This window comes from Nomascus leucogenys, chromosome 19 (assembly GCF_006542625.1).
Source record: "Nomascus leucogenys isolate Asia chromosome 19, Asia_NLE_v1, whole genome shotgun sequence".
NCBI classification, from domain to species: Eukaryota; Metazoa; Chordata; class Mammalia; order Primates; family Hylobatidae; genus Nomascus; species Nomascus leucogenys.
In genome coordinates, this window is record NC_044399.1 from 61,683,071 (window position 1) to 61,699,017 (window position 15,947).

At 39.2% G+C, this 15,947-nt stretch overlaps 1 protein-coding gene across 12 annotated transcripts in view; it reads right to left on the minus strand.

Annotated features, from left to right (window-relative positions):
* The window catches only part of NCOR1 (nuclear receptor corepressor 1), a 185,631-nt gene that overhangs the window by 38,682 nt on the left and 131,002 nt on the right, over window positions 1-15,947 (minus strand). For all 12 annotated transcript variants that reach the window (XM_030799750.1, XM_003262619.4, XM_030799740.1 and 9 more), the window contains 8 exons: window positions 12,256-12,376; window positions 12,057-12,158; window positions 11,613-11,713; window positions 7,279-7,447; window positions 5,194-5,334; window positions 3,950-4,033; window positions 3,214-3,470; window positions 1,966-2,326 (listed from right to left, as the gene is read on the minus strand). In XM_030799750.1, the coding sequence (XP_030655610.1) occupies window positions 1,966-2,326; window positions 3,214-3,470; window positions 3,950-4,033; window positions 5,194-5,334; window positions 7,279-7,447; window positions 11,613-11,713; window positions 12,057-12,158; window positions 12,256-12,376 (1,336 nt within the window). The remainder of the gene's footprint in view (window positions 1-1,965; window positions 2,327-3,213; window positions 3,471-3,949; window positions 4,034-5,193; window positions 5,335-7,278; window positions 7,448-11,612; window positions 11,714-12,056; window positions 12,159-12,255; window positions 12,377-15,947) is intronic.

Below are 15,947 nucleotides of genomic sequence, written 5' to 3' on the forward strand. Positions count from 1 at the left end.
CAAATACAGACTATATTCATGTATTTGGATCTTCTCTTTCCCCTCAGCATTTAACATTCAATATTGCAAAATATGAAAATGTAAACAAGTAGTAGAAACTGAGATTTGGAGAGTACTGTCACCTTTTGGATCATAGCACCAGTATTTTACCACCTTATGTAACATTAAAAATAAAATTCAATACTCTTCTTTAAATCTCATTATGAATAATTTTGTTTTGTGTATGACTTTAACATTCTAAATTCTTTTGTCCCCACATGTAGTAAACTTCAGTTTTCTCTCATTGCCTGTGTTATGCAACCTCTTCCTACCCATTAATCACTAGTTTCACTAATTTTTTCCTTCCTCTGTTCTTCCACAATGACTTTCTCATTACTTCACCAATATCTATCTCCTCCCTACTCCAGCCTCTCTTCTTTTAAATGTTGTTATTCAGAATGGTCAGATTGTCCCACCAATAAATATATATTCAAACACTTATTAGCCATCACCCTCAATTTGTTTTTTGTTTTTTTTTTTTTTTTGAGATAGAGTCTCGCTCTGTCGCCCAGGCTGGAGTGCAGTGGCATGATCTTGGCTCACTGCAGTCTCTACCTCCTGGGTTCAAGCAATTCTCCTGCCTCAGCCTCCCGAGTAGCTGGGACTACAGGAGCACACCACCATGCCCGGCTAATTTTTTTTGTATTTTTAGTAGAGACGAGATTTTACCATGTTGGCCAGGATGGGCTCAATCTCCTGACCTCATGATCCGCCCACCTTGGCCTCCCAAAGTGCTGGGATTACAGGCGTAAGCCGCCGCACCCAGCCACCCTCAATTCCCTCAATTTTTTTTAACTGTGGTGAAATATACATAACATAAAATTTATAATTTTAGCTGTTTTAAAGGGTACAATTCACAGTGGCATTAAGTACAAGCATGATGGTTGTGTAACCATCACATCTAATTACTAATATTTTGATACTATAAACTTTACCACAATCAAACAAATCTGCCTGCCCAAAGAAAGAAATCACACTGGTTTATCACATCCCCTTCCAAGTCCCAGCGTGCTCAAATATGGAGTGCCCTTCCCTCTGCAGGGCAATTAGCCATCAAAACTAAAGCTACAAGCATTTGGACTCACCTCCCTATCCCTAACAAGGACTTCCCCTTCTCCTCACTCTGTGCTATGCCTCTCATACCCGCCAACAACACTCTTCTACAGCTCACGGTGCCCAGCCCAGGACGTAGCATGTGAGCCATCAATAAATTTGTTATGATAATAAAAAATGGTAAGTGGATGCATTTTTAAGGGCCTCAGGTTGATAGGGACCACTTGGTAAAAATCACTTCTCAACTGACGTAGCTGCCAGTAGCATGGGGTTATAGTGACAACAATAATAACAACAGTAACACCAACAGGAATAATTCACATTTATCGAGCCCTTTGTAAATATTTGGCACCATTCTAAGTTCTTTACATGTACTACCTTATTTGATCTTCATAACAATCCAGAGAGGTAGGTCTTAATGTTACATTATGATTTTACAGATCAGGAAACTAAGCTACAAAAAAGCTAAGTAACTCATCTGAGTTTATGCAGTAAGAATGTTAATTCAAGCTTATGCAGTCTTGTTCCAGAGGCTACTTTCGGCTTTCACACCACACTGCTGCTGAAGGAACAGTGTCAAAACTGACTTCCAGAAAACCTTATGCGATTGGCTGAAAATCCACTCTAAAAATATACTTACTCTACAGCATTTCTGGACTACATCGTAATCTGCACTTGATTTAAATATTAGGTATTTTACTTAAGTTATGCCTACTTTTAAATTAGTAGCCTTCCATACTCCTAGAATCAAGCATGACCTGCAGATCTTGGGATACTCTAAAGCTGACAATTTGATATTTACTACTTGACAAAGGTTTGTTTTTTTTTTAAATGCAATAAAAAGGATCAGACCAAGGAACAAATGTAACATACCATCAGAAGTTCTGTTCATCATGGGTGAGCCTCTGGACATGGTGTTTTGATAACTCACAGGGGTCCTCCGTGCACTGGTGTCATCGTAAATCCCAGGGCTCAGTTGTGCTTTGGGAGCTTCATGCAGTGTGGACCTAAGAACGGAGGGGCCAGAGCTTACCACTGACGTGTGCCGGGAACGCACGGTCTCGCCTGCTTTCACATCCTCATATTTTCCCCGTTCTACCACTTTTATGTTCTCTGGTACAATTTCCAGCGGAGGCATTCCACGGGATAGTTTGCTAGGCCCCGTGATTAAGGATTTGACATTGTGTTTGATGGCAGATTGACCTGAGTTGTTGTCAAACTTTATTGGTGTGCCCTAAAGGGAAAGAAACAAACATTACAGGTGGCAAAATCATCTGGCTACTTTTCTATCTCAGGTCTATGTCTGGCCCATGGCAGTTACAGTTCACTGTGGTGACCTTTTTTGGTCTGTTTGCAAATCTCAATCACAACCCCACTGATCCCAGGCTGCATACTTTCCCACATTCCACACTCCATGGTATAGACATAAGAAAACCTGATGATAAGAAGTACACAAGGCCAGGCATGGTGGTTCACACCTGTTATCCCAGCACTTTGGGAGGCTGAGGTGGGCAGATCACCTAAGGTCAGGAGTTCGAGACCAGCCTGACCAACATGGAGAAACCCTGTCTCTACTAAAAATACAAAATTAGCCAGGCGTGGTGGTGGGTGCCTGTAATCTCAGCTACTCAGGAGGCTGGGGCAGGAGAATCGCTTGAACCTGGGAGGCAGAGGTTGCAGTGAGCCAAAATCGTGCCATTACACAAAGGCCAGGCGCAGTGGCTCACGCCTGTGATCCCAGCACTTTGGGATGCTGAAGTGGGCAGATCACTTGAGCTCAAGAGTTCAAGACCAGCCTTGGCAACATGGCAAAGCCCTGTCTCTACAAAAATACAAAAATTCTGGGTGTGGTGGTACATGCCTGTAGTCCTAGCTACTCGGGAGGCTGAGGTGGGAGGATCGCTTGAGCCCAGGAAGTCAAGGCTACAGTGAGCTGTGATCAAACACCGCACTCCAGCCTGGTCCACAGAGGAAAGAAAAAAAAAAAAAAGGTACAGGAAACTTTCATGTTTACTTCCAGGAGGTCTGACATAATAAGAACCACTTATAATTATTAAGTCACACTTTTTTAAATGTTCCATAAATATCAGTTACTGACAAAAAGAGCCAAAACTTAGCTACCTGGGAAATGGAACCCTCAATTATCGGCCGTGTGCTCTGGACCACTTCTGGAGTTTTCCGACTTTCCTGAGTTAAAATATCTTGCCTTGGAATCTCATGAATGGAACGCCCCATTTCTTTGATGGTGGTGATGCCATCATACGGTTTTCCTTTGGTAATGGCACCTTCAAATGCTCGTATGGGAGGACTTTCCCTTTTAATTTGTTTGGGATATTTAAGGCCATCTTCAAAGCTTTCAGTTGTTGCTCTTGGTGTCCCTTGAAAAAGAATTCAGGAAACATTAAAATAATGCTGATGGTTGCACAACAATTCCACGGAACTGTGCACTTAAAAATGGTTAAAATGGTAAATTTTGTTACATATATTTTAACACAATTTAAAATAATGCCTTGACATCTTGTAGTTTCTAATTAACTTTCTGTTTACAGTAGATCCTCAAATCAATATTCATCAATCATTATTTCTTTAGGGTTGCTTGAGATATGATATTAATGGATCATTCATAATATTCACAGAATGGTTCTTGCATAATAAAGATATATCTGTATTAAAAGATTAAGCAACTATCATCTTCCAATAAATTATGTAGCTCAGAGGCAGAAAAGTAATAACCAAGACTTTAATATTTCAAAAGGGAAAATATCTTGAAAAGCAGAAATACACTGTAAATTAATGTCAAACTATTTTGTCAGGGAGGCAGTTATAAATAAAAATGCAAAACAAGCAGAAAGTTTACCCTGCATTATGGAGCCAGACAATACAGTCCTTTCTTTGAGGTCAGAATGAGGACTCCCCCTGGGTAATGCTCGGCATATCAGCCCTTCCAAAACAAGAAAGCAATTCAATTATTTGACATAATGTATATGTCAACTCACATATACTGAATGCTGTTCTTAAAGTATATGTTTTTGATAAATGCTCTATGAAGGAAGGAATGTCAATTTAAGTTTGTGAACTATCCAGAAGTACCTAATATGACATCACACAGTCCTTTGTAAATATTTTCCTAAATAAAAAATGGCCACCAAAGGCATCTAATGAAAGGTTGAAAAGGAAAGATACCTTCAAAGTTAAGTCTAAAATCCCAACACTTCTTTATCAAGAGGGAAGAAGATATAGGATTGGAAACCATTGCTTAGCTTTGAAATATACTTGTGATAAAGGGAAAACAGGAAACATGGATACCATAAAAATAGGGAAAATATATTAAATGAAACATGCAAATTGAAATGAAAGAGTTGTAAATAACCTCCTAAGAAGTTTCACATTATTGTTGCTGATAAATATAAATCAAGGGTTAGAAATAACCACACATATTTACAGTAGAAGTGTGTTTTTTTTTTTAACACAGAGAAAACTACAGCTCTTAGAAAATTACACAGGACTTACCCTGCTTTTAGTATTTCATCTAGCTTAAAATTGGTTGAGGCAGGTTAAGATTTAAACAAAGTGGGCCATTAACAAAACAAAATCATACTGATCATGTACTGAAGGTGTATCACATGAGCAGCACCAGTTCAGACACCTGCCTCCAACCCTCACACAGTGTTAGGTACGATCCCTTAATTTACAGAGGAAAAAACAGGCTCAGAGGAATTTACCAGGGAAGGGTGAAGCTGAAATTTAAATTCATGTCTTTATCCATTACACCACTTTATCTGTCTCACGATTCAAAAAGAAGTTCTCATAATAAACTTTACCTTTTTTAACTCACTTAGCTGAAACAGGAATAATCTGCAAATTGTATGAGCATTCAAATATGAACATTCTAATAGTAACCTATGATATGACCAATTATGCTTAAATTTTACTTCCTTCCATTGTTATGTGCCACTTTATATACAGATATAAACTTAATATCAATACAAATATACATTTCAGGTGGAAATGACAGAAATTGCATCCAACTTAATTCCACAATGCAAAATTACTATATAAAATAACATGTGTCAAAATAACATTCTGAAAACAATGCTTTACCCTCTAACGGTGCTGATACAGGAGACTCCCTCATTGACATCCCTTGCTTTATATTTCCTTCCACTGATTCATAGCTTCTCTTTAAACTGATTTCATGAGCTGTTCTTGGACTCCTAGTCCCTTCTCGGGCATTCTTAATATCTACAGAATACACAAACAAGACTTGCTTAGACAGAGCACATGGTATACAATGTACAGTAAATAGGTTAATTTCATAGTCTATCTTATAAAAATAATAATATTAAAACTTGTCTTAACCTACAATAAAATATCTGTAGATGATTCATGAAAATATTTTCATTCATTCAAATGTGTTTATTGATGCCCACTGTGTGCTTGGCATACGCTAGGCTTGCAGATAAGATTAACATATTAAGTCCCTTTCTGCATGAAACTTACCCAGTAGTGGTAGGTACAGATTATGTAGTACAATAAGCTATGAAAGGAGAAGTATAATGTGCTATGAAAATGCTAGGAGAGAAACCTAACACCTCCAGGTTCAGATAAGCCTGCTCAGAGGAAGCAATGTGTAAGCTGAGAATGAAGGATGAATAAGAGTTGTTCAAGTCAAAGGTAATAGTAGGAAAAAGTATAGGCAGTGTGAACAGTGAACACAAAGACCCTAAGGTGAGACAGAGAAAGGTACATTAAAAGAACGTAAGCTTGGTAACTGGCTAATGTGTAGAGTGGAGTTGGGAGGAAGAGTGTGGGGGAGGTAAATATAGGGGACTAAAGAGAAAAGTAAGAAGGGAAAAATGTGAAGAGCTAAGCTGGAAGCAGCTCCTGGAGGGGTTATAAAGCTAAGGTAGGGGTTTGCAGTTATATCAAGGGTGATGGAAAAATCAATCAAGGAGTGACGTGGTACACACTTTGAATATGGGTGAGACTGAAGGTAGGGAGATGAGTTAGGTGGCTGCTGGGTTAACGATGATGGTGACAGTGGTGAATATAGAGTAATGGATGGATTCTAGACACTTTAGGAAAATAAACAGAAATGGCTTAGTGATTTCGTGGATGTGGAAAGAAACAGAGGTGTTTCTTTCATACATTATTAATTTCTTAACCCCAAAAACAAAATGTTAACCATAATATGCCAGACATGTAAAGGAGAGGGAAATAAGAATGCTATCAAGCATTTTGCAGCATCTGGCACTATGTACACACATACTTTATTTCTTTGTATTGGAAGAGAAAGAAAGCATAGCTAATGACTACTCCAAGGTCACAGAGTCAGGTGCAAATAAGAATTCAAACTCAGTCAAAACTTTGGCTAATATTTCTATCACATTTGAGTCATTCTTATAAAATACTACTACTGAGAAAATATAACAAGAAGACATCTAAAAAAATGTACATAGACATTAAAATAGTTTTATTATGGAGTATTTAATATTCTTATCAAAATTATCAGAATATTATCTACCCTCTAATTCTTTTTGTTTGTTTGAGACAGAGTCTCGCTCTGTCGCCCAGGCTGGAGTGCAGTGGCCCAATCTCAGCTCACTGCAAGCTCTGCCTCCCAGGTTCACGCCATTCTCCTGGCTCAGTCTCCCGAGTAGCTGGGACTACAGGCGCCCGCCACCACGCCCGGCTAATCTTTTGGTATTTTTAGTAGAGACGGGGTTTCACTGTGTTAGCCAGGATGGTCTCGATCTCCTGACCTTGTGATCCGCCTGCCTTGGCCTCCCAAAGTACTGGGATTACAGGTGTGAACCACTGCACCCGGCCTATCTACCCTCTAATTCTTAATTAATAAAACATGAATCTCTTCAAAATAAAAGTATTCCATTAAAGTTCAACAAAGGCTCTTTACCTAAGCTAAACTGACTGACCACAGTCGATAATCTTACCTACCACCTATGGGACATTTAATATGAGCTCTGCATTGTTAATTACTTTTCATTGACTGAGCTGATATTCACAAAATTCTCATGAGACAAGTATTACTAACCCCATTTACTGAGAGAAAACATAGGCTCAGCAAAGATAAACTGACTTCCAGATAGCAGAAATGTGGGAAAACCCAGGCCTGTGTTTTTAGCACATATTGTATTACTGGCTTTGGTGCATACATACAATACTTACTATCATATGACAAGATATGTCCACTTTTGCCTTCATAAATAACATGGCCTTTGGATGCAGCTTCCTCTCTGCCTTTCTCAGGACTGCTGTCTTCAATGGGCATTCTAGAAATGGACCCCTTCACCAAAGCCTCTGTTGGTATGCCAGTCTGGGGCAGAGCCGGGGTGCCCTGCCATCAAATCAAGCATAAATAGCAGAGGAGTCACTCGAGTTCAGGGAAAACACAAGGTGCTCAGAAAATTTAACCTATGACAGAGTCAGGCTAATCTATAGCTTCAAAGAAGAAAGCACATATACATGAAAGGAAATTAGACATTGAATTTTTGTCAACATGAAGACATCCTGTACCTTCATCCTTCAACTCAGCCACATAACACTTAAAATTATGACAGGTATATTAGGTGAATCAACTTTGCTCTCACTTTCATGTGAGGACTCTATTACAGCATTTAACTCTCAGAAGTTTCTCTTAAGGACTAAAATCAAGTAAATGTAACAGCTTTTATTAGGTTGTTGCAAATGTAATTGCAGTTTTTGCATTGTTGAAATTTGCCGTTTGATACTGGAATACATTCTTAAATAAATGTGGTTATGTTCTTGTTTTCTTTTGAATGTAATTATGCAATATATCATTTTAATGTGCATTTGTCACTTTGTTTTTTGTTAATGACTTATTACTTGCTGTTTTATATTTATTTTAGACAATGAAAATTATGTTATACAAAAAGCAAATTCAAGTGATTTTCTTATTCAAATTCAAAATGGGTCATAAAGCAGTGGAGACAATTCATAACATCAACAACGCATTTGGCCCAGGAACTGTTAACAATCATACAGTGCAGTGGTGGTTCAAGAAGTTTTACAAAGGAAACAAGAGCCTTGAAGATGAGGAGCATAGTGGCCGGCCATCGGAAGTTGACAACAACCGAGAGCAATCATTGATGCTGATCCTCTTACAACGACACGAGAAGTTGCCAAAGAACTCAACGTCAACCATTCTACGGTTGTTTGGCATTTGAAGCAAATTGGAAAGGTGAAAAAGCTTGGTAAGTGGGTGCCTCATGAGCTGAGCGAAAATTTTAAAAACTGTCTTTTTGAAGTGTCTTCTCTTATTCTAGGCAACAAACCATTTCTTAATTGGATCATGACATCCGATGTGAAAAGTAGATTTTATACAAAAACTAGCGACAACCACCTCAGTGGCTGGACTGAGAAGAAGCTCCAAAACACTTCCCAAAGCCAAACTTGCACCAAAGAAATGTGGTCTGCTGCCAGTCTGAGCCACTACGGCTTTCTGAATCCCAGCAAAACCATTACATATGACAAGTATGCTCAGCAAATGAATGAGATGCACTGAAAACTGCAATGCCTGCAGCCAGCACTGGTCAACAGAAATAGCCCAATTCTCCACGACAATACCTGTGTCACACAACCAATGCTTCAAAAATTTAATGAATTGGGCTACGAAGTTTTGCCTCATCTGCCATATTCACCTGACCTCTCTCTCTACCACTTATTCAAGCATCTCGACAACTTTATGCAGGGAAAATTCTTCCACAACCAGCAGAATGCTTTCCATGGCTGGGTGTGGCAGCTTGCGCCTGTAATCCCAGCACTTTGGGAGGCCAAGACGGGCGGATCACCTGAAGCCAGGGGTTCAAGACCAGCTTGGCCAACGTGGCGAAACCCCATCTCTACTAAAAATACAAAAATTAGCCAGGCACGGCTGCGCACACCTGTAATTCCAGCTACCTGGGTGGCTGAGGCAGGAGAATCACTTGAACCCTGGAGGCAGAAGTTGCAGTGAGCTGAGGTGGCACCACTGCACTCCACCTGCCAGCCTGGGGAACAGAGCAAGACTCCGTCAAAAAAGAAAGCAAGCAAAAAGGAAGGAAAGGAAAGGGAAGGAAAGGAGAGGACAGGGGAGGGGAGGGGAGGGGGAGGGGGAGGGGGAGAGGAGGGGAGGGGAGGGGAGGGGAGGGGGAGGGGGAGGGGGAGGGGAGGGGAGGGGAGGGGAGGGAAAGAAAAGAGAGAGAAAATGCTTTCTAAGAGTTTGTCGAATCTCGAAGCATGCATTTTTATGCTACAAGAATAAACAAGATTATTTCTCACTGGCAAAAATGTGTTGATTGTAATGGTTCCTATTTTGATAAAGATGTGTTTGAGCCTAGTTATAATGATTTAAAATTCACAGTCCGAAATCACATCTTTGCACCAACCTAATATAAATTTTCTAATAAAAATAAGATGATAAAGTTTTTAGAGTACTACAATTTTCTCTCAAATTGTGATATGAGGGAAAAATAACTTTCAAATATCAAACTGACTACTAGGTTGTTAGGCCTTTGGATGCCTCCGCGTTGTGACACTGATTCAGTTTAGGTCAGGTTATCTGTATTTTCACCATCATCAGTCCTCCTCTGGGGTTGCCAATGACCATGATTCTTTTTACTCTTCCTTTAAGCAGCGAGCCCTTCCTTCAAGGAAAATTGTTCATAGAACCTAATATGTACAGCACTTTGCAAGAGAGAACAGCTTGGCATAAAATAGGAGTTAGAGGCCTAGACTGAGTTTACTCACACATTTAGGGTCACCACTGTACTCTGAGGACTGCTAAAACCCTAGAGAGCACAGTCTGATACCATATGCTTAAGAAAAGCGATGAGACATACATTTACTTGTCCAGTCATTAAGTGAACTCATTAGTAAGTATCTAGAAATCCTTAACACCCACTTCAGAAGTAATCATATCAAATGCACAGATTTTAAACAGATAAAATTTAGTCCCCTTTGGCCCAGTTCATACTCTTTCTTCCCACAGTTTGGATGCCAGAGTGAAGAGAAAGAATAATACATACAGGTCCATTTACTTTCCTCTGTCCATATTAAAGTATTAGCTTGCTGTAAAAACAGAAACACACTGACCCAATATAAAAGGAGACTCTTTTTTTTGAGACGGAGTCTCGCTCTGCCACCCAGGCTGGAGTGCAGTGGCACAATCTCAGCTCACTGCAACCTCCGCCTCCCAGGTTCACGTGATTCTCCTGCCTCAGCCTCCTGAGTAGCTGGGATTACAGACACACACCACTACGCCCGCCTAATTTTTGTATTTTTAGTAGAGACGGGGTTTCACCATGTTGGTCAGGCTGGTCTCAAACTCCTGACCTCGTGATCCGCTCGCCTTGGCCTCCCAAAGTGCTGGGATTACAGGCGTGAGCCACCGCGCCTGGCCTAAAAAGAGAGATTTTAAGAGTCAGTATGTAACTTTCTTTTCTTCTGTTTTTAACTTAACCACTCAAGGAAGTAGTATGTAAACTACATTTCAGAAAGAAATCACCTGGGAACCTCATTAAAATGGGGGTTTTAATTCACATGATCTAGAGTGGGGACTGACATTTCTGCATTATTCTAGCAAGCTTCCTAGTGATGCCAATGCTCTGGTGCACACACCACACTTGGCCAGCAAAGCCCTAGCTGAATCAGCGAAAGGCTTGGGAAAACACAGACTGCCAGTCCCCACCAACGAGGGTTGCGTTTCAGTAAATCTGGGCTAAGCTCTGAACATTTATATGTGTAGCAATTTTCTAGGTGATTCTGATGCTACTGGTGTGGGGATCATACTTTGAGAACAACTGTCTTATAGGATAGCAACTAGACAAAGAAAAAACTTGTGACAATGAATGAACACTTTAGAAAATGCAAGGCACAGGTTTCTGTTTACAATGATTTCCCCAAAACAGAATTTTCCCTCTTATGCATATACATAAAGAGGCTAAGAACTTTTTAAATATCAAGTTAAAATTAACAAATAACTGAAAGAAATTTTATTAATCAAAATTGGTGATTTATTTAGCCCAAAATTGGAAGGTTTCTGGTGCTTTTGTTAATGCCCTCCACATTCCCTGGTTTAGCATTAGATTCTAACAAGGCAGCTCACATACTAAGATTCTAGAACTACCTCTCCACCAGGGCAAAAGTAAGCAAATAATTTGTAATGATTTTCTTCTCAATTTCTATTTAGGCTAAACACATGGTAAAAGCTTTTCCAGGAAGACAATAAGAGCTGCATCAATTAGAACATATTTTTTTTTCCAGTTTGCAAATAAGTGACCTTTTCAAATGAACCAAAGTATACATAATATAGCTTGCAGTCAAAATGATCACATTAACATCTCTGTGGAGACAGTTTGCAGATCTAGGTTTTACTACCATTGAGACCTAGTCTCATAATGCAGAAAAATGAACTTAAGCCACAAAACAGCCAAAGTGCTAAGAATTATTTATCATTTTTTCCTGAGCTTCTGTTGAGTATATCAGAGATGATCGTGACTAACCTGAGTGATAGAGCCCCGTAGGGATGGAATGTTCTCCACTGAAATTTTGCTGGTTGGAGTTCCCCGAGTTATACTTCCTTCTTGTATGGCTCCTGCAGTACCTGAATACAAACAAAGCTATTAGCAAATTACACCCCCAGCCCCTGCCCCAAAACACAAAAAAACAGCCCCTACTTCGGAGAGTACTCAACTAAGAAGAAAAGAAAAAAGCAGCACAAAACCCATCATGTTTGTTTTATTAAAATGTACTTCCAAAATAATACTAAAGAACTGCTGAAACATGGAACTTCAAGGTTTTAAAATGACTTTTACATGGAAAGAAAACAAATTTAGAATTTAAAGACTATAGTTTAAAAAGCCCATCATTAAAATATATTAATAACTTACTTTAATAAATTTACTGGGGACAAAAGTTTAACATTTCTGCCAACCAGCATATTTTACCTCTGACTACACCTTCATGTTGGGCCCTGACCAACAGACCCTCAGGTTGTGAGTTTTGGCTTCGGGGAGAAAATTCTTCCTGCTTGATGTAGGGCAAAGTAGCTGTGGAAAGGCAGAGAAACATGAAGCAATCCAGTACTAAATTACTGGCTGTGATGCTACAAACGTAGATGCATTATGACTGTATTAACTCACTGACCTGATTTGGCAGATTCCTGTTGCCGTGGCAGTCCAAGAGAGATAGATCCCACTGAGGGCTTGGGTGTTTCTTGAGGGTAGGAAGCTTGATTATGAGAAGTCAAATAAGTGCCTGGTGTTCCCTAAGAAAAAACAAAAAAAATTTAAAGATTAAACAAACATTGTTTTTTCACAAGGTCAATTTCACAAAGTCAGCATTCCCATTTCTGTTTAAAAAAAAAAATTATATCCCTTCTACCCAAAACTAAGAACAGTTTTTGTAAAGCAAGAAAATCTTCATCGTAGATTGCTTAAATATAAAAAAAATTTAAAGGGAGTAGGATATGTCTTCTAAAATTACCATACATTACATGTAAATAGTATTTACTATTAATAAATTACATAAATAAAGCACTTATATGTTGCAATCAAAATGTAAGCTACTATTACTAATATTCATTCCAATTAAAAATGCTATGGAGAGTGGTATCAGCAAATACAGCAAAGTAATAAGGACTTCCAAAAACTCTCTTCCATAAAAGCAACAAGAAAACCTGGAAAAATTTTAAGAATCAACGTTTTTTTCTTTTCCTTTTTTTTTTTTTTTTTTTTTTTGAGGTAGAGATTTGCTCTGTCACCCAGGCTGGAGTGCAGTGGAGCAATCTCAGCTCACTGCAACCTCCACCTCCCAGTCTCAAGTAATGTAAGAATCAACTTTTAAAGAACCCTGGAAATTAACCAAAGGCGTGTAGAAATCTGGAAACATTTATTTAAAAAAGAAAAAAAAAAAGCTGAATCTAGGTAAAAACAATGGGCTTTGTGGCATTTTAACTTGTTCCTTTCTCATTCTCCTGATCAAGCTCTATGGTAGTGTTGAAAACAAAAAGCCCACAATCATAGTGCAAACCAGCTGCCTGGCAGCCACTAGAAGGGAAAGAGCAAGGTTGGAGCTCCTTAAAAGCCTCATTCCCAGATAACTGTCATTGTTTGACTTGTCTGTTGGTTCTCTGGGAGATTCCATTCACAAAGCTGTCTTTATTTGACCTGACTGGAGTGGGAGAGGAGGTGCAGGCTTGTCAAAAACAATCAGAGGCAACTGATTAACTTCTCCACTGACTGAGACAGTAGATAACAGCCAGGGTAAACAACAGGCTAACCAAAACACTTAAAAGGAAAAGCCAGGGAATGAGATGTTCATGGAGTCTGAAAAGCTCCAACATATTCCCTAGAACCTAGAATGCTACATGCATGTGCAAGGCTATGAATACGCCTAGGAAAGACATGGGAAGGCCCCACTGCTCTCAACTCAGACTGCCCTTAAGGCTCTGCACGCCAGGAAGTAAAGACTAAGGCAAAGCTGTCAAGTGCCCAACAAAGAGCGCCCCTCGGCAAAGACTGACTTTACTGATTTTAGACATTTAAGGAAATCTCTGTCTAATCATTAGCTGATCACTAAGTTAATCAGACTTCAGTGGCTACACACAACAAATAATACAGACTTTACAGAATTAGTTAAGAAAAGTCACTAAGCAAATAGTAACAGCCAAAAGAAACAACAAGCTTTGAAAAGAAAAGTCGGGGCGGGGGGATGCAAGTTCCAGAGTTGCTACATTATACAAAATGTCCAGTTTTTGACCAAAAATTATAAGATATGCAAAGAAACATGAAAGTGTGAGCCATACATATGAAACAGAGCAGGGAACAGAAAATATTCCTGAGCTTTGGGCTCAGGAATAAAGACTTTAAATCAGCTATTATAAATGTATTCCGGGAACTAAAATAAACCATGTCTAAATTAAAGGAGGCCAGGTGCAGTGGCCTGCCTTCTTTAATCCTTACACTTTGGGAAACCCAGGCAGGAGGATCGCTTGAGGCCAAGAGTCTGAGACCAGCCTTAACAATATATTAAGACTCTGTCTCTATAAAAAATAAAAAAAAAAAATTAAAAGCCAGGCATAGTGATACATGCCTATAGTTCCAGCTACTCAGGATGCTGAGGCAGGATTGCTTGAGCCCAGGAGACTGATGTTACAGTGAGCTAAGATCATGCTACTGCACTCCAGCCTGAGCAACAGAATTGTTCTAGGAGAGAGAAAAAGAAAAAAAAAAAGAAAGTACAAGAATGATATTTCACCAGATAGAAAATACCAACAACAAAGAGAAAGAAATCATTAAAAAGAACAAAATAGAAATTCTGGAACTAAAAAAATATAAGAACTCAGAATGGAAGGAAACATCTTCAATCTGATGAAAGACATCCACGAAAAACTTAACATTTTGCCTAACAGTAAAATACTGAATGCCTTCCTTCTAAGATGAGCAACAAGAAATTCACGTCCATGTTCACCAATTCACTATTCAGTATTCCTGTATCAAGACCATCCTGGCCAACATGGTGAAACCCCGTCTCTACTAAAAATACAAAAAGATTAGCCAGACAGGGTGGCATGCGCCTGTAGTCCCAGCTACTTGGGAGGCTGAGGCTGGAGAATTGTTTGAACCTGGGAGGTGGAGGTTGCAGTGAGCCGAGATCGTGTCACTGCACTTCAGCCTGGGCAACAGAGCAAGACTCTGTCTCAAAAAAAGGAAAAAAAAAAAAAATTCCTAGCCACTCGGAAGGCTGAGGAGGGAGGATTGCTTGAGCCCAGGACTTGGAGGCTACAGTGAGCTATGATCACACTACTGCAAAGAAAGACTTTGTCCAAAAACAAAAACAAAATTTAAAGGAATCAAATAGCCAAATATACATCAAACAAAACATGTACAAATCTCTAAAGTGAAAACTTTAAAGCACTGCTGAGAGACATAGATAAAAGAAAAGACATACAAGTTCATAGATTAGAAGATTCGATGTTAAGATTTCCACTTCTACCTCAAATTGATCTACAGATTTAATACAATCCCAACAAAAATCCCAGCAGATGGGTGGTTCATTTTTTTTTTTTTTTGGTCTTTTAAACCTTAAACTATAATTTGAAGCATTCTCAGATGTTTAGGGGGAAACATCCTCTTAAAATGGTTCCCTGTGCTCGCCTTCAGGTGAATCATAAAGCATTATGCATATGTTATATGCTCACTGCACCCACCTCTTCCCCACAACCTTTGCCTCTTGGGTGGTTTGTGCTACTTTCCCCTTACTTTGCTACATTTCTATAGTTAAGTTGGTTTTACTTAAATGATTCATGTTTGGGGGAAAAAATAAAAATCTCCCTTAAAACATGTTTCAACTCCTGCAAATAAAATAAATGAAGTGAGGAAAGAAAAGAAAAAAAAAAGAGAAGAGAAGAGATCCCAGCAGAATTTTTTTTCTTTAAGTAGACTGACAAACAGATTGTTTCTGCCTCTGCTGCTGCCAGGTGCCCATGAAAAAGTGAGGGCAAAAAAAGAAAAAAAGCAGGTTCTGAAGTATACCCTTGACTGGACCTACCCCGTAGATGATGCTGCCAATTGTCAGCAGTTTCTCCAAGACAGAATTAAAGTGAATGGAAAAGCTGGGAATCTTGGTGGAGGGGTAGTAACTATTGAAAGGACCAAGAACACAAGCACCGTAACTTCTGAGGTGCCTTTTTCCAAAGGGTATTTGAAATAGCTCATCAAAAAATATCTGAAGAATAAGCTATGTGATTGGTCGTGCATAGCTGCTAACAGCAAAGAGAATTTCAGATTATGTCACTTCCAAATTAACCAGGACAAAGAAGAGAAGGAAGATGAGGA